The sequence below is a fragment of the Gambusia affinis genome, linkage group LG01 (genome assembly GCF_019740435.1).
Source record: "Gambusia affinis linkage group LG01, SWU_Gaff_1.0, whole genome shotgun sequence".
Taxonomy (NCBI): Eukaryota; Metazoa; Chordata; class Actinopteri; order Cyprinodontiformes; family Poeciliidae; genus Gambusia; species Gambusia affinis.
Window position 1 is genome coordinate 23,653,225 of NC_057868.1, and position 21,966 is coordinate 23,675,190.

The following is a 21,966-nucleotide window of genomic DNA, read 5'->3' on the forward strand; positions in this document are numbered from 1 at the left end:
ACTGAAGGAAAACAAATGGCCGTGGCTGCAGTGTGACCCGTTTGATCTGACGATAGCGCAAAAATAGCATGTATGATATCATTGAAATGGTTAATTAGGTGGACAGAAACCGCCCGTGATTACATTTTTGGCGGATTATATCAGACTACCGGACACCAACACACACTCAACACACACACACAAACCTATCTCACACATCAACCCTTCAGTGGACGTTTCACGGGTCTTTGTTTCTGATTTGTTTAATCCCACCCACTTGACTTGAGCACAGAAGAGAGAGAGAGAGAGAAAAAAAAGGTGAAAATCCCTCACTGTGCCCAGGCCGCCAGCGCCCAGTCGCTGTTGTCTCAACTGCCTACTGGACGAGAACCATGGAGACGGAGAGCTGTTTGCCTTTCTCCGCCCAGAGCGGCGGGAGGACACCGGCCAACTCTCCGGGACTCGAGCGCGGTGGCGGCGGAGGCGGAGGCGGAGGCAGTGGTTCCGGCTCCGGCTCCTTTCTCCCCTGCGACGAGCTGCAGAAACCCTCCAATCATCCCGCTCCCCATCCTGCTGTGGCGTCGCTTCCTCACCGTCTCGGCCTGCGAGGGGATCTGTACGCTGCCGCCTCCATGGGCAGGTTTGGAGATGCTGCGGACTTTACGCACAGCTCTGCGGCCGCGTCTCCTCCCAAACATGGCAAGTTTCTGGACAGTTTAAACCCGGACCACAAAGCGCTGATAAGCGACAAAGCGGCGTTTTATGAAAGCAGCTCACACGGTGAGTTAAAAGCAAATATAAGTGTAGTAATTATAAAGTGAGGGAGGTAATTGCACGATTGCAGACTTATTTTACAAAATTTTCTCAGGACGCGTTTAAGCATCGCACCGAAATGTAGTTGAATGTGGAGAGGATGGCGAGTGGAAAACATTTACAAATATTGGATCGAATTTGTAATTAAAAGCTGTGTTTCTGTCTCTCTTGCAACTAATGATTTTGTTTGATGTTGTTTGATTCATGAGCGTAAATGAATCAACATTCAGGTTTATGGTTCAGTAATTCACCGTTTCCCATTCATCAGCGTCTTTTTCACAATTTTCCTGTTTTTAAAAAACGAACAAAAACAAACTAACAAACAAACAAAAAAACAGAATTGTGCTCAGCTGCACCGAAATGGCTCGTTAAATGTTTTTTTTTTGTAAAATCGAAGCTTATGTAATTGTTTCATTTCGCTTCGTTTATTAGTTCCGGTGAGTTTTCCAAAGCAGTACAGGGAATTTTTGTTGATGAAAACTTTGTAAAATCTGGATTCGGAATAATACAACAAAGGTTGTTCTTATTCTCAAGATAAAAACAGAGATTTCTATAATATTTCAGGTGATGATCAGTGCGCCGAGAGACTAAATCCTGTTAAATCTCGTTTGGTTTAGGAGACTGGTGTCCTCCCAAATGTCTGTGACCTCTCAGGAAACGTTCTTACTTTGTTCGCAGAAATAAATTGTTACTAAACTATTGTTATATATGCTTCTGTTTGGACTTGCTTAGATTGTCTCCGGTGTAACTGCTGCTGTGGCTCAGCCTCTCCAAGTCACCTCAATCAAAAACAGTAGGATATTTAAAAAGATTTGTTTTCATTTACTATAAAATTATTTATTTACTTTAATGGCATTTTATTTTTTATTTTATTTTAGGACAGCAGTTATTCTAGTTTACAACTTATTACATTTTTTTATTTTTGCATTTGCCCGTCTAGATTGTTGTAGGCAACTGTATTTCTTTTTTCTTTTTAACACACACTAAAATAAAAGCTACCCAAGTAATTTTATTTATTTTAGAATTTATACTTAGTGTTTTGATGAGAAATATACTTTTTGATCTTATTCCACATTAACACATTTAAATGTAATACAGTTACACTTAATAATCAAAATTAAATTTTTTTTTTTGTAAAATCAATTGATTTTGCCTCAGGGTCTTCATACAAGATTTATTTTAAACATAAAAAATTCCTTCAGTTACTTTAAAAGTTGCAGGAACTATGCCCAGAAATTCTGATCAGCTCCACAGTAAATGGATTCGGAGAGGTTGACTTCTTCGGACCTGATGGATCCCATCACGTCCTCCTGCTAACGGCTCGATACGCCTTGCTTTTGCTTTTGGAGATACTCCCTCTGCGTTGTACGCTGCATATGATATGGATCTTCGGTTTCACCCATGGAGGCCAAGCGGATGTGAGTTCTTGACAGGCTAAAAGCTGCTCAATGCCCTGCGGCCCATGTTTGCGTCTGAGAACATTTTCAGTTCGTGGTGTAAGGTTGGATCTAATGGACATGAGGAAATTAATGTTGCAGTCCGGAGCATTTTGCGTTAGGCCTTACGTTATATTAGGAGAAAAGCAAAGTAGGGAGTCAGCATGCCCCCAGTGAGTGGGTGGTTGCAAATAGATGGAGTAGTTCATTTCTGGACTGATGGGCTAAACATAATGAAAACAGACAACAACGTCCAAACACTGCAGGAGGGGAGCTGCCCTGTTCTTGCTCTGACAACAGGAAGCAAAATTAAGCCTTCACATTTCTTACATGACCCAACGAGGAGGGAAAAAACACTTCAGTAATCCAAAACTTCTTAAACAGGAATAATTATATGTGTATGTAAAGCAAAGTTATGCTTCTGTTTGTCCTGTAACATTCACATGTCCTTTTCAGTGCTCTCTCCTACAACTGCGATGTTGCTCTTTAATTGAATCCAAGTCAGCTGCCTGTTTACCACCTAAATATAGTTTGTCTGCTCTGATCAAATTAAATCAGAATTAGCGTTGCTTGTGTTTCTAGTTTTCCTCGGGAGTTTCAGACTGATTATTTTGGCTGTTTGAATTCGTAAACCAAAGTGAGAAACAAGCAAACATCACCAGCTCTCATTTAAACCACATGAAGAGGCTGTTCTAAATGATTTTTGACTTGTTGGTGTCAACTTTTTAAAGAGTTTATAAGACTGATGTACTTAAGAACTTCTAAGTTCCCATGGCAACTTGAATGCTAAAACCAGATCAAGGTGAAGCAGCTTTAAAAAAAAAATATTTCGGAGGAGATTGAAATTTGTTGCATTCAGTGGATCATATAAGTTAAAAAATATTCTCAGACTCACAGAGTTTACAAAACGTTCACAACAAAACAGAAACAGTTTAAGGCCATTGTGAATAAAAGAGTGAACACATTTCTCAATTAAAAGACAAATTATTACATCTCAAAATCATTAAGAGCAGCCTTACAAGCATTTAGTGACAACACAAAATGCTGTTTAACTTCCTGTTGTTTTCATCCGTCATATTTAACATTGAGCTTGCTGACTTGAGGTGTAAAGGTCCATCAAGGTCACCGATAAACTTTCTGCTCCGCATGTCTGTAAAATAAACTTCAATTTGGTTAAAATAATCTTTCAATTTTTTAAGATTGATCTTGGCTTCAAAATGTTCAGGAAGGCAAGGAGTTGACTGAAGGCCAAATTAAACACTTAAACATTGAGCTACAGTCCAACTTGAGTCAAAATCTTTCAAAAGCTTTATTAAAGGACACAAACCTCGTTCAATCCTGAAAGAGAACTTTGGTGACTCAGCTTTTTCTCTGTGTGCTCCTCAGTCAGAGAGAAAGGCTCTCTAAAAGCCATGGTCTATCCTGGGATGGGCCCAGACTGCTGCGGGAAGCTGAAGGAGCAGAGCGGCGGCCTGCAGGGCGACTCCATCGCCGACTCCATAGACTTATCAGGGAAAAGCAAGAAGCGGCGCAACCGGACCACCTTCAGCACCTTTCAGCTGGAGGAGCTGGAGAAAGTGTTTCAGAAGACACACTACCCCGATGTGTACGCCCGAGAGCAGCTGGCTCTGAGGACGGAGCTCACCGAGGCCCGGGTTCAGGTGTGTGCATCACATCTTAAACCTTGTGTTAAGAACTTAATAGGAATTAAATTATGCATCCTGAAGACTGGCTGGTTTTGACTAACTTCTTTTAATATTTCAGTCAGTGCCTTCAGAAGTGCCTTAAATATTTTTCACATTTTGACAGGCTACAGTCATAAACTTTAATGTGTTTTTTTTGTTTTTTTTGCATGGCTTCATTCTTTTTTGGTAAATAATATTTTTAAAAGCGTAGCAGGTATTCGTTTAGCCAGATTTATTCTCTAATGAAATTCAGTGCAAACAAATGCCAGTTTGTAAATTTTTGATCAACAACATGACTGTCCACCTAAACTGACCAGCCTGCATTCATCATTGATTCATCCTCAAGGTCCATGGTACCTCTGGAGGAACTGCAAAGATTCAGAGCTCAGCTGGGAAAATCTGCAGATTGAGCAACAATTTGTGTGTCTAGTAAGAAGAAGTTGTTGCTGAAAAGTAAAATTGATTTGCATTTTGCCACAAGAAATGTAGACACACCAAACATGTGGATGAAGAAACTTTGATCGGATTAAATTAGAAATGTACTTTTTGGCCCATATGCAAAGAGCAATGTGTGGCAGAAAACCAACACCAACAGAGTCCATATTGTGAAACATGGTGGAGGCACCATCATGCTGTTGGAAAGCTTTTTTTTTTGGTGCATAAAGGGAAGCTTGTTAGAGTTCAGTGGAAGATAAATAAAGTTAAATGTAAAATTAGAAATGTTTTGTCTCCTAGGAAATGAATGCTGTAGATCACAAATCAATAATGACACATGGGGGTAGCCTCTTCACCTTGGACAGGAAAGATGTGTCCAGATGTAATTCCAATGTGGAATTTTGAGCAAAACATGGAAAGCTTAGTTTTTCATTTGAACTTTTTAAATAAAACAAAAGTACACTTCCCAATTTAACACACCATTGTGTTGGTTTGTCTCATGAAATCCACATAAAATCCAGTTAAGTTTGTGGTTGTAACTTTACAACACGCTCAGCCAGTATGGATATTTCTGCAAGGCACTTTATTTATTGTTTTTCTCTTTGATTCAAAGGTGTGGTTCCAAAACCGTCGAGCCAAATGGAGGAAACGGGAACGCTACGGGAAAATCCAGGATGTCCGCAACCATTTTGCAGCTTCTTACGATATTTCTCTTCTCCCTCGTCACGATGCATATCAGGTGGGTCACTCCAAATCCGACAAGTTATTCCACAAGAAATCTGACTTGTTTCCAATCATGCTTTCAGAGCACTTTACTCCATATGAAGGATTTACATTTTTTCTTTCCATCAAGTTTCCCATCCTAAATCTGTCATCATCCAGATGCAGGGCAACCTGTGGCCAACCACTGCTTCAGCTGCAGGGGGCAGTTCAGGTGCGGCCTGCGTCCTAGGAGCCGACTCCATCCCATCGTCCTGCATGGGTCCATATCCTCACCCCCACAGCAACTTGCAGGGCTTCATGAGCATGCCTGCCTCCCCCAGCCACCCGCACCACCACCACCACCATGCGCCTCACCACCACGGCATCAACGGCCTATACTCCCTGCACAGCTTCCCGGGAGGCCTTGGCCCGCCCGCCATCGAGGGGCCGGAGGGCGACTACAAACCAACGGGTTTGGTGGCGCTGCGAATGAAAGCCAAAGAGCCGGGCAGTATCATCTCCTGGCCCACATGACCACCAGTGATCCTCTTAACACACTGACTGAGCCAAAGCACACACAGCCGCAGAAACACACACCGCCTGCATGTTTCACTCGTGGCGTTTTCACAGAACACCACTGGAAAAGTGATGGATATTTGGATATTTGGAAACACCGACACCTGTTTTGTCACCAGTTCCAGTTTCTTGTTACAGTAATGGAATAAAAGAAGAAGAAGAAGAAGTTATTTAAGCATGTAAAAAAGCTGTAAGTATCATATTAACCAGTGATGATCAGAAATAAAGCCCTCCATGTACATGTGCTGTCTGGCAGGATGCAATTTTTGGCTTAAGATGAGACAAAAACGGAATCAGCTGGAATCAGTTCAGCCTCGACTCGGGTCCTTTGTTTGGGAGAAATGTGGTCGTGAGACAGAAATACTTTACAGGCGCATTTCCCATAAACATGAAGATTTCTGCTCTGTGGGACGTTATTGCTCTGATGCACACTGTGACTTAGTTTATTAGAGCAAAACGAAACCCAGTGACTACATGTCAGTATTGGTAATGAATCTTCACTCACGGCTGCTCATGCACTGGCACAGCTATTTGTCTTGTTTTTAACACAACGAATTATTGTGGCAATCTGAGTTATAGTTTCATGGAGAAAGTTTAATTTGGCACGTTTCTCCTGCAACCAAACCACCTGCTTCTTTGTTTTTTTCGTCATCTTTCAGAGGAAAAACAGGCCGTCTCATGTGACATATTTTGCATTACAGTATCTTCTTTTTTGTTCTCTGTCCTAAACATTTCACTTTACTGCTAAGTAAACATAGCATTGCATCGTAGCATCCCATCTGGCTTAAATTGCTAAATACCAACATATTTGTGTAATGGGCAAACATGTCAGTCTATTTGAGGACTGAGAGCACAAGCTGAGCTGTGGATAGGAAAAAAATATATATATTTCACTGGTGGACTAAAGTCCTCCCAGGAACGGAGATGGCTAAGAGGAATACTGGATTTATTCTTTGCCTGCCTCACTGCGACTAGAACGCTCAGGGCAGATTATCTGATATTCCCTCGCTCCCTGTGCCAGGTCTCGTTCAGGCTCTGTAACATGTGGTTCCAATTGAAGAATGCACAAAACCGTCAGAAACACTTTCCACACCCACAGCCTCGAATTCCAGCCAGGCCGTGGGAGACGACTGCTAGCGCATGTGACATGGCACTCTGCGACTGCGTCCCAGGATGAGTGGAGAAGATAAGACGAGAAGGGACCACAGAGGTGGCCGTCTTCTAGGGAGATGAAGAAATGGAGAATGATTATATTTTTAAAATTACATATATTCTTGAGCAACAGGAATATTTTATATTTCAAGCTCAATAGAAAAATGAAAAGTCATAATTTGAGTATCTTCGGTTTATTTTAAATACCTAGAGTTTAGGAAAATAGTCACTATGCAACTCGTTGAAATACAGCAAATATAAAATTACAATCAAATTTCTTTGTGGAATGGATTTATATATTAAGCTTAACCTCTTATTAATAAAATTGTCTTGATGGTCTTTTGGATTAGTCAAAAAGGACTTAAATATAATGAATAAAAGCTACAAGGCAGGATGAAAGATGAGCTCTACTCTTTCAGTTGAAATTCTTACAATAATATTTTCATGCTCTTTCAACTTTTTCACATTTTGTCATACAACAACCACAAACTTCCTTGGGTGTTATTGGTATTTGATATGACAGACAAACACAAAGTAACACTTAACTGTGAAAAGGACACACGGCTGTCTTTTACAGAGTAATCCTTTAAACGTGACGTGAATTCATCCTTCTGAGTCAACACTGAAGAATCATATTTTACTGCAAAGGTAAGGAGACAAGGCAAGTTTATTTGCATACCACATTTCAGCAACAAGACAATTAAAAATGCTTCACATGACAACAACAAAGCATCAAACAAACAAACTTAACACTGGAGTGGAAAGTTAAAGGAAATTGATGAAACGTTGGAATACAGAGAAAAATTAATGATGTTACCGTTAATATTAGTCAAAAACAACTCTAAAAAAAATAGGGTTTCAACTTTGATTTAAAGGAAGTTTGTTCCAGATTAGACGAGAACATAAACTGAATTCTGCTTTTCTGTGTTTGGTTCTGGTTCTGGGAAAGCAGAGGAGACGACAACCAGAAGACCTGATAGGTCTGGAGGGTTGCTATAACAATTTACTCTTAAGTCATTCAGTAATTTTAAAACCTACTGAAGTATTTTAAAGTCTATTATCTGAGATAGAGGGAACCGGTGAAAGAACTTTAGAACTGGAGTGATGTTCTCTATTTTCCTATTTTTATTGAGAACTCGACCAGCATTGTGCATTAATGTTTCCACATCTAGACACTGAAAGTTTTGCTCATTCTTATTTGAATAACAGCTAAAGCTCAGTCAGATTGAACATTAGTCTCAGATTCTCAAGAGGATTTGAGTGTGTGCTTTGACTAGACCATTTTAACACAGGTTTTGATCTGGACCATTTTGTGGTAGCTTTAGGGTCATTGTGCTGCTGGAAGTTGAACCTTCGTCCCAGTCTCAAGTCTTTAGTTGACTCCGGCAACATTTTTCCTAATATTTCAATTTATTTATCTCCATTCAGTATCTGATTAATTTGCTCATCTTTAACATCTCTGTTCAAGAAATGCGACCCCACAGCATGATGCTGCTATCACCAAGGAGGAATGTTTTCAGAGTGGTGTGCCGTGTTAGTTTTCAATACACAAGTTTAATTTTAGTCTTGTGTCCTCAGCTTTCTTTCAATAATTTCTTCTTGTCACAATTTCATAAATATCAGATTTGTGGAGAGCCAGATTAGTAGTTGGTATCTGGTATCTCAGAGTTACAAATATATCACATTTAGCTTCATTCTGAGATTAAGTCTGACTTTTGAAAGTATTTGGTTGCTCTTGGTTTTATCCAGCTGATCAGAGTAAAAATGCACACAGTTTCTGAAACCTTTAAAATTCTCATTAAAATATAGTATTATCTAGTTTAATTTGTTTTTACATATTACTTTTTTTTTTCTAAAATACTTACTCCCCTAAACTTGCCCTTATAGCTCCTGGCACAAAGATGCAAGTTTACTCAAAGTAAAAAACAATCCACCAAGCTTCATGTTGGAGAACTACAGCAAAGCGTGGCATCTTCTGGTCCCCAGGTTACCATAACAACACTTACACACTATTTACGTACAAAATTTTTGCTTGGGAATGACAATGCCAAGAATAAAAAGCTTTTTGTGTTCTACCGTAGCAAAGATAAACATGTCGGGTTTGATAAACTCTACTGGGATATTAATTGGAACTGTGGACTTTAGTCAGATGTGATTAACCTCAAGCTTTACTGCAACAGAAACTCCAACTAGATCTGACATGAAACAAATAGAGAACATGTGAAAAAGCACCTCATGGCCATTAGGTATGATGAGAGATCAGTGATGCAACATGTCATCCAAAAAGCCTCGTTTGAGCATCAATAATTCTTCAGTATAAAATAACACTTTAAACAAAAATTGAAAGGCTACGACAAAACAAGTGAAAATGCGTAAATATTGGCTGATTCGACAGGATAAGGATTCAAAATATGCAACCAATTTAAAAATCTGCTGGTTGATCTGAAGACAAGAGAGAATATTGGAGAACCGATGGCTGGATGATGTGGAGAAATTGTGAAAAGACTAAAAATTGTTAAAATGCCTCTATTACACCTTGTGAAAATGTGTAGGTGAATTCTCGTTTTATTGGTGAAAAGAGGCTGATTAAAGCATCAGCAGCTGCATTGCAAATTAATATGACATTAAATATTGAGTGACAATTTAAGCTACTGTGATAAAAAAAAGCAATTCTTTAAAGACTTTTTACTCTACAAAGGGTGCCATTCATTATGAAGACTGCTGAAAATAGGCTTTGATCACATTTTTTAACTTAGTTATTTCAGATGTAAATTAGATGTGGTCACATATGTCTTGAATAATCCTGTTAAACTAAAATTTATGCAGCAGAAATATTCATAGCAAAAGGTTTTGTCTATGAATAAGGACTGTGGTGGTCTTTAGGTTTATTGATTTTTTTGATAAAAACAATAGAAGTCTTCAAAAATATTGCTTAAATGCTGCCACCATGTGGTATCAAGTCGAGAAGAACTCCATGATCCATCAATGAAATGTGCCTATAAATTCTACAATTTTGTCAAAGTCTTAACATCTGCATCACAAAGTGCAGCAATGGGCTGCAGGACTAATACAAAAAAACAAAGAAGGTTTCATCAGGCTCGAAGGAGGATTTTTCTGTTTCATTATATTCCACATTGTATACTTTTAACCATCATCTTTCACAGTCAACAGTTATTCCAACAAAAAACTAAACTGACTATATGACAGAATATTTTGTTTGACAACTGCAGGAATCACTTTATATTATTTACTGCATAAACAGAAAAAAGGCTCCTTTTAAACACTTACTGAGCATATTTTCTATATTTTAATTTTATATATTTAGGTTCCCCTAGTTCAAACAATAATGAATGCAAGCAATGAGGATTCAGTACTACAATGAAATTCAGTATCATTGTGGAGAGTTTCATTGACTGCAACTGGATAACTGTAAAGTCAGAAGTCAAATTATCTTTTGTAGACATAGGCTATGTGTACGCAACGTTTTGAATGAGTTACCACAGTCCAAACCTTTATTATTTGAAAATTGTGCATTTGATGCATGTTTAGAGTAAACAAGTAGCTAAAAACCAGTTTCTTAAATTGCTAGTCAGCTAAATTGCACAATTCAGAAAATTAATAGAGGTTGAAAGAAATTGTTTTAGGTGAAAACTGTAAAATACTTTGGGCTGACTTCGCTCTTGTCTGAAATGAATCTACTTAGCACAGATGTGTCTCCATTCCTGTCCTTGGGGAACCACTGCCCTGCATATTTTAGATGCGTCTCTGTTCCAAAGCAAATGACTGTCTGACCTCCTCTGCAGACATCAAGTCCTGCAGAAACCTGTTAATCCCTTCAGCCGCACACCTGATTTAAGCACTTATTCAAATCAGGTGTGTGGCCAAAGGGAAACGCCTAAAGCATGCTGGTGGGATTGAGAAACACTGACTTAATTGCTTTTACTTACAGAATTTAACTACTGAAATAAATTAACTTTTCAAAATTTATTGGGAGGGCCCAAAATGTCGTTGATTGTGAACCGTATCACAGACACATTATGATATTGCAATTAAAGTGAAAGAAGAGCTAAATTATAGACTGGAGTTTGTTTTTTACAATCTTCTGTAACAGTAACCATCTTTAATTGTTTTCTAAATACAGCTACGGTAGACACTGCTTTATTTATAAGGGCTTCGTCAATGACTGACAGGCATTTTAAAGGTTTCTGCCCACTTTTCAGCCAATCAGAACGAAGGGGCGGGATTTTAGGCTAATCTTAACAAAATGGCGACTGTTGTTGTTTTGCCGCAGGGTCACTGATTAAATCCGTTTATCGTTTCAGCTCATTTCTGCACCTGCAGTGCAGAAGTGCTAAGATAAGGCCACGAACCGGAAGGGTCGACTCCGCCCGGACTGAAATGAAAGGCAAAGAACGGTCGCCGATTAAAAAACGGTCCCGGGCCTTGGAAGATATTCGAGACAGGGGAGGATGTCATCCGACCAGCAAGAAAATGGGGGCTCTGTCCGTTTCCAGCGGGAGTAATAATGGGAACACCTCGACAAAAGGCGACGGCGGCTCTACGAGACGAAGTCTACTCGGTGAGAAAAGAGAAAGAGATTTCGACGGTCACGGCCGGACTGGAAATAACCACAGCTGTCAGTCCGCTGCGGGTAAAAACCACAGCCTGAGCCTGACGCTGGACTTAGCCTCGCCGAGGGGCGTCTCTTCGCGAGCGGAGCAGCGGATCCAGCCGCCCAGCACGGAGAGTGAGTACAAAACACTGAAAATCAGCGACCTCGGCTCCCAGCTGAGCGACGAGGACATAGAGGACGGACTGTTTCACGAATTCAAAAAGTTCGGCGACGTGAGCGTCAAGATGAGCCGCAGCAGCGACGGACGGATAGCGTTTGTGAATTTCAGAAAGCCGGAGGACGCCCGAGCCGCTAAGCACGCCAGGGGCCGGCTGGTGCTCTACGACCGGCCGCTGAAGATCGAGGCGGTCTACGTTAACCGGAGACGGAGCCGATCCCCGGTCGAGAGGGACTTGTACGTGGCGGCTCAGAGTCACAGACATCTACAGAGACCCCTGTCGCCCACTGGGCTTGGATACAGAGACTACAGGCTGCAGCAGCTGGCTCTGGGACAGCTGCCCCCGCCCCCGCCGCCGCCCCTGCCCAGGGATCTGGGGCGGGAACGAGAGTTTGCTCTGTTTGAAGCCAGGGCGCGTCCCGCTTTCATTGCAGAGCGGACAGCGTTCAGAGAAGAGGATTTTATATCTCCAGAAGACGACCAAAGAGCCAACAGGACGTTGTTTCTGGGAAATCTGGACATAAATGTTACGGAGGCGGACCTGAGGAGGGCTTTTGACAGGTTTGGGGTCATCACGGAGGTGGACATAAAGAGACCCACCAGAGGACTAACCAGCACCTATGGATTTCTGAAATTTGAGAACCTTGACATGGCTCACCGTGCCAAGCTTAGTATGTCTGGCAAAATAGTGGGTTGCAACCCCATAAAGATAGGTTATGGCAAACCCATGCCCACCACTCGCTTGTGGGTGGGGGGACTTGGACCCTGGGTGCCTGTAACTGCTCTGGCCAGAGAGTTTGATCGCTTTGGAACAATAAGGACCATTGCCTATAGAAAAGGGGACACTTGGGCTTACATTCAGTATGAAAGTTTAGATGCTGCACAAGCAGCTTGGACACACATGAGGGGTTTTCCCTTGGGAGGACCAGAGAGACGGCTCAGGGTGGACTTTGCAGACTCCGAGCATCGCTACCCGCAGCAGTTCCTGCAGCCTCTCCCCATAGCGCCGTTTGACATGGTGGCGGAGTCATTTGTTCACCGTGCCACGCCCGAACCTCTTCGGGTCAGAGACAGGACTCCTCCACCACTTCATTTCAGGGACAGAGAGCTCTTCCCTGGAGCCGACTGGCCCAACCCCGCCATTCGGGAACGGGTGCGGGCCTCGCCGTTTGAGCCTCTGGAACATTTGGAGCGGCGAACAAGGGAGCCTTGGTCTCTGGAACGAGAGCTGCAGGGACGAGAACCTGTACGCAAGCGGCGTGCAGTGGAGGAGGGACGCCATCTGGACCTCTCTCCGGACAGCACTGAGAGGACAATAAGACGAAGACGAGCCTCCCCAGAGGGGAGTCCTGGCGGCAGCAGCAGAGAGGGGGGGCGCTTCAGTGATTCAGAGCGCCCCATGCGAGGTGAGAGAGCCTCTCCAGTGAGAGAACGCCAAAGCAGCCTGGAGCGGGTTGGGACAGAACGCCGGCTCAAGAGCCAGGTTCTGTCTGATAAAGGACTTTCAGGTGGTGTGGGGGCAGCAGCTGGAGAACGCAAGCGTAAAGCAGTTGACGGTGGCAAAGGGCCGGCCAAGAGGGAACGCTCTGAAAGCAGCTCCAAAGGAGGTCAGCCGACCAAGCTGGACGGCGCCAAACTCGGTCTAGCTTGGCAAGGCATGCTGCTCCTGAAAAACAGCAACTTCCCAGCCAACATGCACCTGCTGGAGGGCGACCACAGTGTGGCCAGCGACCTGCTGATGGACAGCGCGACGGGGAGGCAGGTGAGCGAGCTGAAGATCACGCAGCGTCTCCGCCTGGACCAGCCCAAGCTCGACGAAGTGTCCCGCCGCATCAAGGTGGCAGGTCCCTGCGGCTACGCCGTCCTGCTGGCCGTTCCCGGAGCCACGGAGGAGTCGCTCTCGGACTCCGCGGCCTCGACCCAGCGGCCGCTCCGCAACCTGGTGTCCTACCTCAACCAAAAACAAGCTGCCGGAGTCATCAGCCTGCCCGTGGGGGGCAGCCGGGATAAAGACAACGCAGGGGTCCTTCATGCTTTCCCCCCCTGTGATTTCTCCCAGCAGTTCTTGGATTCGTCTGCCAAAGCTCTGGCAAAAAGCAAAGAGGACTATCTGGTCATGATCGTGGTTCGTGGCGCATCATAAAAAGTGACCGTACACTACAATGAAGTGGCGATTAGAAGAAAAAAAAAAAATCTGCTGTATGTCAGTAATTATTGCATGCTGTGTGTTCTGCATCCTGGGGTACAGTAGTGTGCTTCTCCAGTGTTTGAATGTTGCCATATAACCCACTAAACGGACAAATGGTGCCCTTCTATACAACTAAAAGGTCTTTTTTTTTTTTTTTTTTTTTAAAGTACATTTCAGTGGGTGTTTGAACCCGAACACAATCACAAACCTGCTGTACTCTCAGCCTTCTGGAGTTAAATATAGAAATTCAGTCAGTTCAAATCCAGTTACATGAGCCTTTAGGTCATTTTATTGTTTGGTTCATTTATGGGTTGACATGGTTACTTATCCAGTTATAAGCAAAATAAATGTTGGGCATTGAATGATTTTATACGATAACACCACCATTACAGTTAATCCACCGATTTAAAACAATATATTTTAGAATGTCCTAAAAACGTCACGTTTCTCTCCTGGCTGCTATCCTTGACGTCATCGGTCTGCACTGGTGGTGTTATTACAACAGCTTTCCTCCCTGGTTGTGTGAACAAGGCATGACCTAGTAGAATGTTGCATTTTTAAATTTAGCTTTTCAAGTGTTGAAAAGAAGCTGAGCATAATTTTTTTTCTCCCCACAATTTCAAGAGAGAAAGAAAAGGGAAAATCAATTGGTAATGTCAATGTTTAAAACAAATCGCACAGCTCTCCTCCAGTTGATCACATTCCTGTTAAACATACTACCTTAAATATTTATGTTGCTCCTGCTGAAGTCGTTCGATATGTCTTGGAGTGTGATTTACTGAAGAAGTGTTGTGCAGGGTTGTTTTAAAGTCGAATAAAGTGTTTTGTCTGGATAAAAGGTGGAGGACAATGTGAAGGTCAGCAGTTAAAGCATTTCTTAATACAGGTCAAACATTTCACTCTATGGAGTCTCATTCATGCATTTTCTTCAAGGTCATTGTTTGAACCTTAGTGGATCTGTTTTAAAGGGATATGCTTAAAATTTGTTTTGAAGTGAGGTTTTTATTTACAAAAGAAAGAGGCCACGTTGCTTTAAGTTTGTAGAAAAGTGAAAATGTTCCCTAAATCTGTGAAAGTCTGACAAGTCAGATGGTCTCGCTGTTTTAGCTGACTTAGCCGTCCAAAATGACCCAAACTTAAAATGTTCATAATTGTGAGCTGAATTATATCAGCAGGTTTAAAACCGTCTAAACTTTCACAAAGGGGCTTTGATAAGATCCGTTTTCCCTTCTTTTCTCAGTCAAATTTTGTCTGTGCCACTGCTGGCTGAAGGAAGCTGTTGGCTCTATTGGTCCATCAGGATGAAATTTGCCATCTTTGATGCCTCTCTGCCCGGCTGGCATCCAGCTGGATCGATAACAGGTTGTTGGGACATTTAATGCTGAGCTCCAAATTATTATTTTCATTCAACCTAGAAGTTTCTGATCACAAATGAGACGCGCGTCTCTCAGAAGATAATAAAACATACAAGTATGTTTTGAAAAACAAAAGATTTTTTTAATTTGTATTTTGTTACAAATGGCTAGAAAAAAATAAAATAGCTCTGCAGTAATTAAAACCCTGAGGGCCCACTGTCCTGCATGTTTTAGGGGTTCCCCTGATGCTGCACACCAGACTTAAGTGAGTGGGTGATTAGCAGGCCTCTGCATCGATAAGAGGTCAGATTTGAATCAGGGCTACACCTCTAAAAACGTTAACACTTCCATTTAGAAGCACTCAAAAGGTATAAAAAATTTGTGTTTTACTCCATTTTATTTTACCTATTTTTTGTTAAAATGGGATTCAGTTTGAGTTATTTTAAATGGCTAAAATCAGCTAAAACATTGAGTCTTTTTGACTGTGCTAGCCTTTCATAATGCTTAGGATTTAAAAAAAAAAAAAATCGGACTGTGATGTCAGATTGCAAACTGTTACTGGTAAAGGAGCCCCACTTCAAAAATGTTGAACTATTCCTTTAAGATTCATCAATAGGATCACCAAATTTCTACAATATCTCTGAATTTAAGTGGTTTTTTTCCCCCATGGTTCAGATAGTAGTTGAATGCATTTCTATTTTTGGATAGCATAGAAACCAGCCCACACCTGCTACTAACAGAGAAATACTGAACTTTTCTTGTGTTCTTAATGTGTTATCCGTTTGTGCATCCTTGTTTTGCTCGGAGAGGATCTAGCATTGCAATATATATATAAAAACTGAAGTACTTGTGGACAAAAAGACAAAAAAGTTACATTTTTTGTGTTTATAGTTGACGCCCTGTTTTATTTATTTCCCTGAACCGATCCTCCCCTTTTCATAGTAATAATTAACCCATTAAGTGGATGGTACAAACTAATAAACCTGCTATCAGTACAGCTACTTGGTTTTATCAGTGGTTTAACAGTTAATGTGGAGTTTAATTTTAGAAATATACAGTTACAATAACTCATGCCTGCCATTACGGGGTTTTTTTTTCTTAGATCTTCTTACCACAGTATTGTTTAGACATTTTTGTATTTAGTCATGCAGTAGTGACTTACTCGGAATAATAATTTTCAGATTTTGTTTTATTTTATTTTATTTTTGTGTGTGTGTAATGAAAGCATTCATGTTTGCTTGTACACTCGGACATCACACCCACTGAAACTTCGGACTCTGGAAGACGCAGAGCTGCAAAAACCTCTGTGGAGAAAAAATAGGCACCGTTATATGTGTGAGTCCTCGCTGACGAGGAAGCTTTTTAAGTTGTGTAAGTCCATCCCGCACCTGTGATGACTTCTGTTTTTAAGTGGGGAAAAAATGAGCAATGTACCCTTTGATGTCATGGGGGAAAAGGAAAATCCGTAATGCCCATGCGAAGCTGTTCACGTAACTGCGAGTGCATTTGGGCGCCTGATGTGACCGATTGTCAATAAATTGTTCATGTGAAGGGGAAGTGTTTCTTCGATGGAAGTGAATTGACGAGAACGAGCTGCGGTGCCCGGTTGTGTTTCCGAGGAGTTTTGCTCACTTGAAAATGTTGTTTTCTGCTCGTGAGACGATTCGCAAGTCGTTTAGCTCCAGAGAGGAGAGACCCGTGTTCCCCAACCCCCAGAGGATCGCTGTTTGTTTAAACGAGGCCGGTTCTGGTTGTAACTTACTCCCGCAACTGTTCCTATAGACACGCAAAAACACCCGACAGGACGGATGGAGGAGCCGCCGCCTGCTCTTGTTTGAACCCGGCCTGCAGAAGCAGCTTCGGCATCACTGTGAAAGTTTTCCCGTGCATTCGGTTCTGTTTCTGAACAGAAGGCAGGAGAATTGAGATTGTGACAACTCTGAAATTCGCAGAGCATCGACAGATCACTTGGTCTCCCTGGGGAGATTTGGGTCTGATTCGTCTTTATCGCACTTTGCCCGGTTTTACTCAGATTTTCCCGATCGTCGGGAAAGACGATTGGCTCAAATGTTCAGCTAGGAATGCTGCCGCTGGCCTCTCCTCCCCCGAGGAGCCGTGTTGAACCGGTACCACTAAATCATCTGAGGTCAGCCGCAGCACCGGGGATGAAGTACGCACGCCTTCACTGGAAGGACCAGAGGATACCGTTCACTGAAGTTCCGGGACCACTCCATGTCAAAAGCTTAAGTCCAAACTCAGCTACCATCTATTTTAGCTGAATTAGGGTAACAAAACAAAACAAAAACATGTTCAGTGATTCTGTGCCGAGGACGACCCACTTCCCCTTGAGAAACATTGCCACCATGAGGACCACGGAGCGCCTGCCTTTCCTCTCCTCCTCCGGGTCTGTTAGCTGGCAGCCAGGACAGAGCAGGTATCACTGAGCGGCTGCTGCACAGAAACAGCAGCATGGTGAGTAAGAGCAAGGGCTGCCTGCCATGGCTGTGTCGGTGGCTTATAGGCAGCAGGGGGTGAGTATTGCAGTGTAACACCACATTCTTAAGAAACATCATAAAAGTTTCTGTTTTGATCTGAAAATATTCAAGTTAGCCACTTCTTTCCTCTTCAATTGATCTGCAGCTCAGCAAAAAAAAAAAAAAATAAATAACTGGGAGATCAGAGCCTTCAAATCTGAAACATTCCCAAAGAAGGAAATTAAATTAGACGAGATGAAGATGAGGAATTGCTTTTTGGAAGAGATGCTGGTTTCTTGTTTAAGCCTCACACAAATGCGCCTTAGGTGGTTCTTGAGCTTCTTGCTTTCAAGAAAACAACAACAAAAAATGTGCTAAGTTGTAAAAAGAGCAAGTGGCCATAAAAGTAAGTTAAATGCTGCCTGTGGAGAAGAAAATATATTTTAAATGTCCTTTTTTTTTTTTTACATAGCAAATCAAATAATCATATTTTAATCATAATTTTATAGCCACTTTTTTCTTTTTGCAACTGATTTAAATTTTTTTTAAAAACTGAAAGCAGGAAGCTTGATGCATGACCTAAATTAGATGAGATTTTAATTCGGCTAATTCTGCTTTAAGTTTGTTTTTTATATACCAAATACTGCAAACTTAGTTGTTTCTGTAGACACAATGTATAAAAAGTAGTGTTAAGTCTCTATGAGACATGGGCATTAATAAACATTAGAAGCAGGAACAGATGTTTATATGCTGACGTTAGCAAGACAACTATTTCTCATCATTTTAGGTCAAATATAACCAATCCAGGTTCTACATACAAGAGGAAGAGGATGCGGTGGCACAGGACATATGCCTGCTGTTCAGGGTATTTATTATTAGCAGAGTTTGTAATTTCTTATATTCTAAATTATATAATGAAATAAAACTCTGTTTATCTTATTGAGATGTATTCTCTGAAGTAGTTTTTTAGAGATCAAACTACAACTGCCTTTTATCTTCCAAGTCCAACTAAATACAACAAACTGGCAAAAAATAAATACATACACTTCAAAAACACAAACTCTTATTAAAAGTATTTTTGTCTAGGTTCTAGTACAAATATCTTATTACCCTTGAAATGAAGGAAAATTAACTTGCATGCAACTTTTCAGCAAGATTAAGTTAATCTCCCAGAGGAACAATTATCTTTTCATCATAATAAGCGAACATTAACTTAAAAAAGCTTCCATATCTTGCTAGAAACTTACTTGTAAGTTACTTTTGTCGTATTTCAAGTGTAATAAAATATTTGCACTAGAAACTAGACCAAAATACTTGATAAAGTTTTGTTTTTTGTAGTGTAAATAAATAACCAACAAACAAGCGTGTATTCATTCTAAATTTGAAAGGCATTTTCCATTCATTGCCCAGCGAATAAACAATAAGTCAGTGGTGAGGAAAGCTGTATTAAGTTTTGGTACGTACTTAGGTATGGTGCAATATCATTGCCATAATGCTTCATTCACAAAAAATCTGATTATTGGATTATTTAACTTGACTACATTTCATTTAGGTTATCAGTTTACTTTTTTCGATGCTATACATTAGTGTGATTAAAAATATTGAATAAGTTGAGACATACCAACAGAATTGGTGATTAGATGACACTTATTGATCCTGTTTGTGATTTTGACCTTTGACGGTTGATGGATATAAGCGGTAACATCAGATCACAAATTCAGTGTCCAAAGTCGGTCCTTGAGGGCTGCTGGCCTCCATGTTTTAGTTCTTTCCCTGGTTCAACACATATTTTTGTCTTATGCGTAGGTCAGTTATTCTCTGTATGATAACCTTGAGTAAGAATACCATGGAAACACAATTTTTACACTAAGCTTTACAACAATAATGGTCACATAGTCTCATTTTTAAGCAAAAAGCAAAAACCATACCTGCTGCTAATCTATTGAATAATTATTACAGCTACATTTAATGTTCAAATATACTATAATATTTACTACTGTTGATTGTAAGTGGAAATAATATGGGAATGCATGATAAATCAAAGTGTAGTACTTCTTTAATTGGTTATCAAACTAAATATTGGGTCTTTTTGGTGTCCTTTACAGAATAGCACTGGGAGTCCTGCTAGGTCATTCTAGCTGGCTGAGGAGGCGCAGATAGGTAGCCTCCACCCAGCTGCTCACAAATATGCCTCTCATAGTTTGTCTTACACTTAGCTGTTCTTTCAGCCAGCTGGCTGGCAGTGTGCAGCAACAGACAGTGGAGGGGCAGTGCTGCATTCTACTTTATGTTAAATGGCCAGAGAAAACTAAGATCACTTCCACACTGTCTCTGACGTGCCATTAAAAATAAATAGTAGGACCGGTTTAATGGAAACTGAAAGCTAAAGGAGTTAATTTAATTTGTGAATTTGTTTATATATTTCTTCTTCCATTCACTTTTTTACTTTCCTGAAACTAACTTGTTGTCTATTTAGGTAATCTTGTTATGTCGTCCACTACTAGCTCCAAATAATGTTTTAATGAAATTTAGATTAAAAAAACTGAGAATTAAATAGGAAGTATAACAACTGGGCAAAGAGGCCACAGTCAAAAACTGATAAGATAAGATTCAATTTGCTAATAGAGGTAAATGTTGTAACTTCAGTAATTTTAATTAACTAAAGTCGTTCTTGTATTGAAATGATTTGGACTTAAAATGGCTTTAAAAAGACTTAAATATAACTTACTAAAACACGAGGAAACCCCGTTTAACCACCAATTAGTAAACATCAGCTATTTAAATTGATTAGGAAGGCTTTTCTATCAATACACAGATTGTATGAACTGTAAAAACGTGGCTCATTTGGCAATACAATTACCAATGGAGGAAAGGCATTGTGCAATATATGTTCAGATGTAAACACATCTGATGCACATTCATGACACAAGGCAGAACAGTGAATCATGTTATGTTAGTCCCAGTTGCAGGCAGTGATATCATCCATGAAACTTCTTGCTGATTTTATCTTACCTAACCTTTTCTAATTAAAGCATTTTTGCTTTCTCAACAGACATCGATGGGACTGCAGTTCTGCTTCCAAGACACCGGGCCGACCTCCTGGAAACATTCACTGTGAGCGACCTTTACACAGGTAACAAAATGCAAATTTATTTTTCTGTTTCAGGTCCATTTATAAAGATAAACTCTTACATTATATAGTCACTACACAGAGAGATTGAAAAGCTAAAATGTATTTTCTCAGAAAATCAAAACATTGAATAAAGTCCATAATTATATTTATTTGATGGCCTTGACAGTCATAGGTAAGACCGTTGTCTTGATTTGTCATTAACACCTTCCACTAAAAGGGCAAGTCATCAAAGGTCGGTTCTAAAGATGCCGATAGACGGCTGCATGCCAGTACAAAAAGGAAAGTTGAATGGAAGGTAAAAGTGTGGTAGAAAAATATGCACAAGCATCGTGGATAACAGAGAGGATTGTAAAACAAGGCTAATTAAGGAGTCTAGGATTGAAGTCACAAAATAATTTTTATTGGCCTTATATAATATTCTAATATTGCAGGAAACATACATTTGAGTTTTAATTAGTTCTAAGTGATCATCACCAGATTTACCAGCAATAGACATTGAAAATATCTGCGTATTATGATTAATTGATTAATTTTACTTTCATATATATATGTATATATATATATATATATATATATATATATATATATATATACAAAAAATCTTCTTAATCTTTTTTGTTTGTATTCTTATGTATTTAGTTTCATCTGTTTGCTGATTAATATTAAAACTAACAAAATGAAACAGTAATATTGGATATTTTTAAATGGAATTTTCAGAAAATCACTGTAAAAAGACCTGAACATAAACACATTGAAATAAGTTATTTGTCCATTTTTTTCTCTCAATAAAGTACTGTATGGTCAATTTGCTGTATGACTTGTGATTGTTTTCCCTGCCTGACGTCCGAGTTGTGTAAATCACACAATAACAGGTCAAGTCAGAAATAATTTTTATTACATCTGAGTTGGGCACCGATACAAGTTTTAAAAATGAAATCTAAATCTTGGAGCAGAATATCTATGATTGGGTAAGCTTATTTGCCAGACAAATCCAGGAACCAGAGCGTCAAACTAACAGAGTGATACATCCACTGACAAAGAAACAAAAAAAGGTAAAAAACAAACAAACAAAAACACACACACTTGTATGTTGTCTAGGTAAATGCCACTTTAGGACCAGAGGTCTAAGACCGAGTACCATATACATACTTTTAAAGCATCAAATATTTTTTAGAAGCTTTTCTTTTTCCTTCAGTGGTACTAAAACCTTAGTGGCCCCAAATCTCAAAAACATAGCGGCTGTGAGTG

At 40.4% G+C, this 21,966-nt stretch overlaps 2 protein-coding genes and 1 long non-coding RNA gene across 3 annotated transcripts; 2 read left to right on the plus strand and 1 right to left on the minus strand.

Moving 5' to 3' along the window:
- Positions 1-328: 328 nt before the first annotated feature.
- On the plus strand, positions 329-5,627 carry alx3 (ALX homeobox 3). The gene is made up of 4 exons (XM_044127314.1): positions 329-759; positions 3,615-3,889; positions 4,962-5,087; positions 5,231-5,627. The coding sequence occupies exons 1-4, from the start codon at positions 372-374 to the stop codon at positions 5,582-5,584; spliced, it is 1,143 nt and encodes a 380-aa protein (XP_043983249.1). The 5' UTR covers positions 329-371; the 3' UTR covers positions 5,585-5,627.
- Positions 5,628-6,319: 692 nt separating this feature from the next.
- LOC122837167 lies at positions 6,320-8,747 on the minus strand. The gene is made up of 3 exons (XR_006371715.1): positions 8,644-8,747; positions 7,325-7,418; positions 6,320-6,847 (listed from the first exon to the last, which is right to left on the minus strand). It is a non-coding gene; the product is annotated as an uncharacterized LOC122837167 (long non-coding RNA).
- Positions 8,748-10,985: 2,238 nt separating this feature from the next.
- rbm15 (RNA binding motif protein 15) lies at positions 10,986-17,569 on the plus strand. The gene has a single exon (XM_044127336.1). It carries the CDS (start codon positions 11,177-11,179, stop codon positions 13,709-13,711), a length of 2,535 nt encoding a protein of 844 aa, XP_043983271.1. The 5' UTR covers positions 10,986-11,176; the 3' UTR covers positions 13,712-17,569.
- Positions 17,570-21,966: the final 4,397 nt, after the last annotated feature.

Bases quoted from the DNA above. Each gene is read 5' to 3' on its own strand.
- rbm15 (XM_044127336.1), top strand. From the start codon at position 11,177: ATGAAAGGCAAAGAACGGTCGCCGATTAAAAAACGGTCCCGGGCCTTG.
- alx3 (XM_044127314.1), top strand. From the start codon at position 372: ATGGAGACGGAGAGCTGTTTGCCTTTCTCCGCCCAGAGCGGCGGGAGG. The intron at 760-3,614 runs GTGAGTTAAAAG...TGTGCTCCTCAG, and splicing joins TTATGAAAGCAGCTCACACG to TCAGAGAGAAAGGCTCTCTA. The intron at 5,088-5,230 runs GTGGGTCACTCC...GTCATCATCCAG, and splicing joins CTCGTCACGATGCATATCAG to ATGCAGGGCAACCTGTGGCC.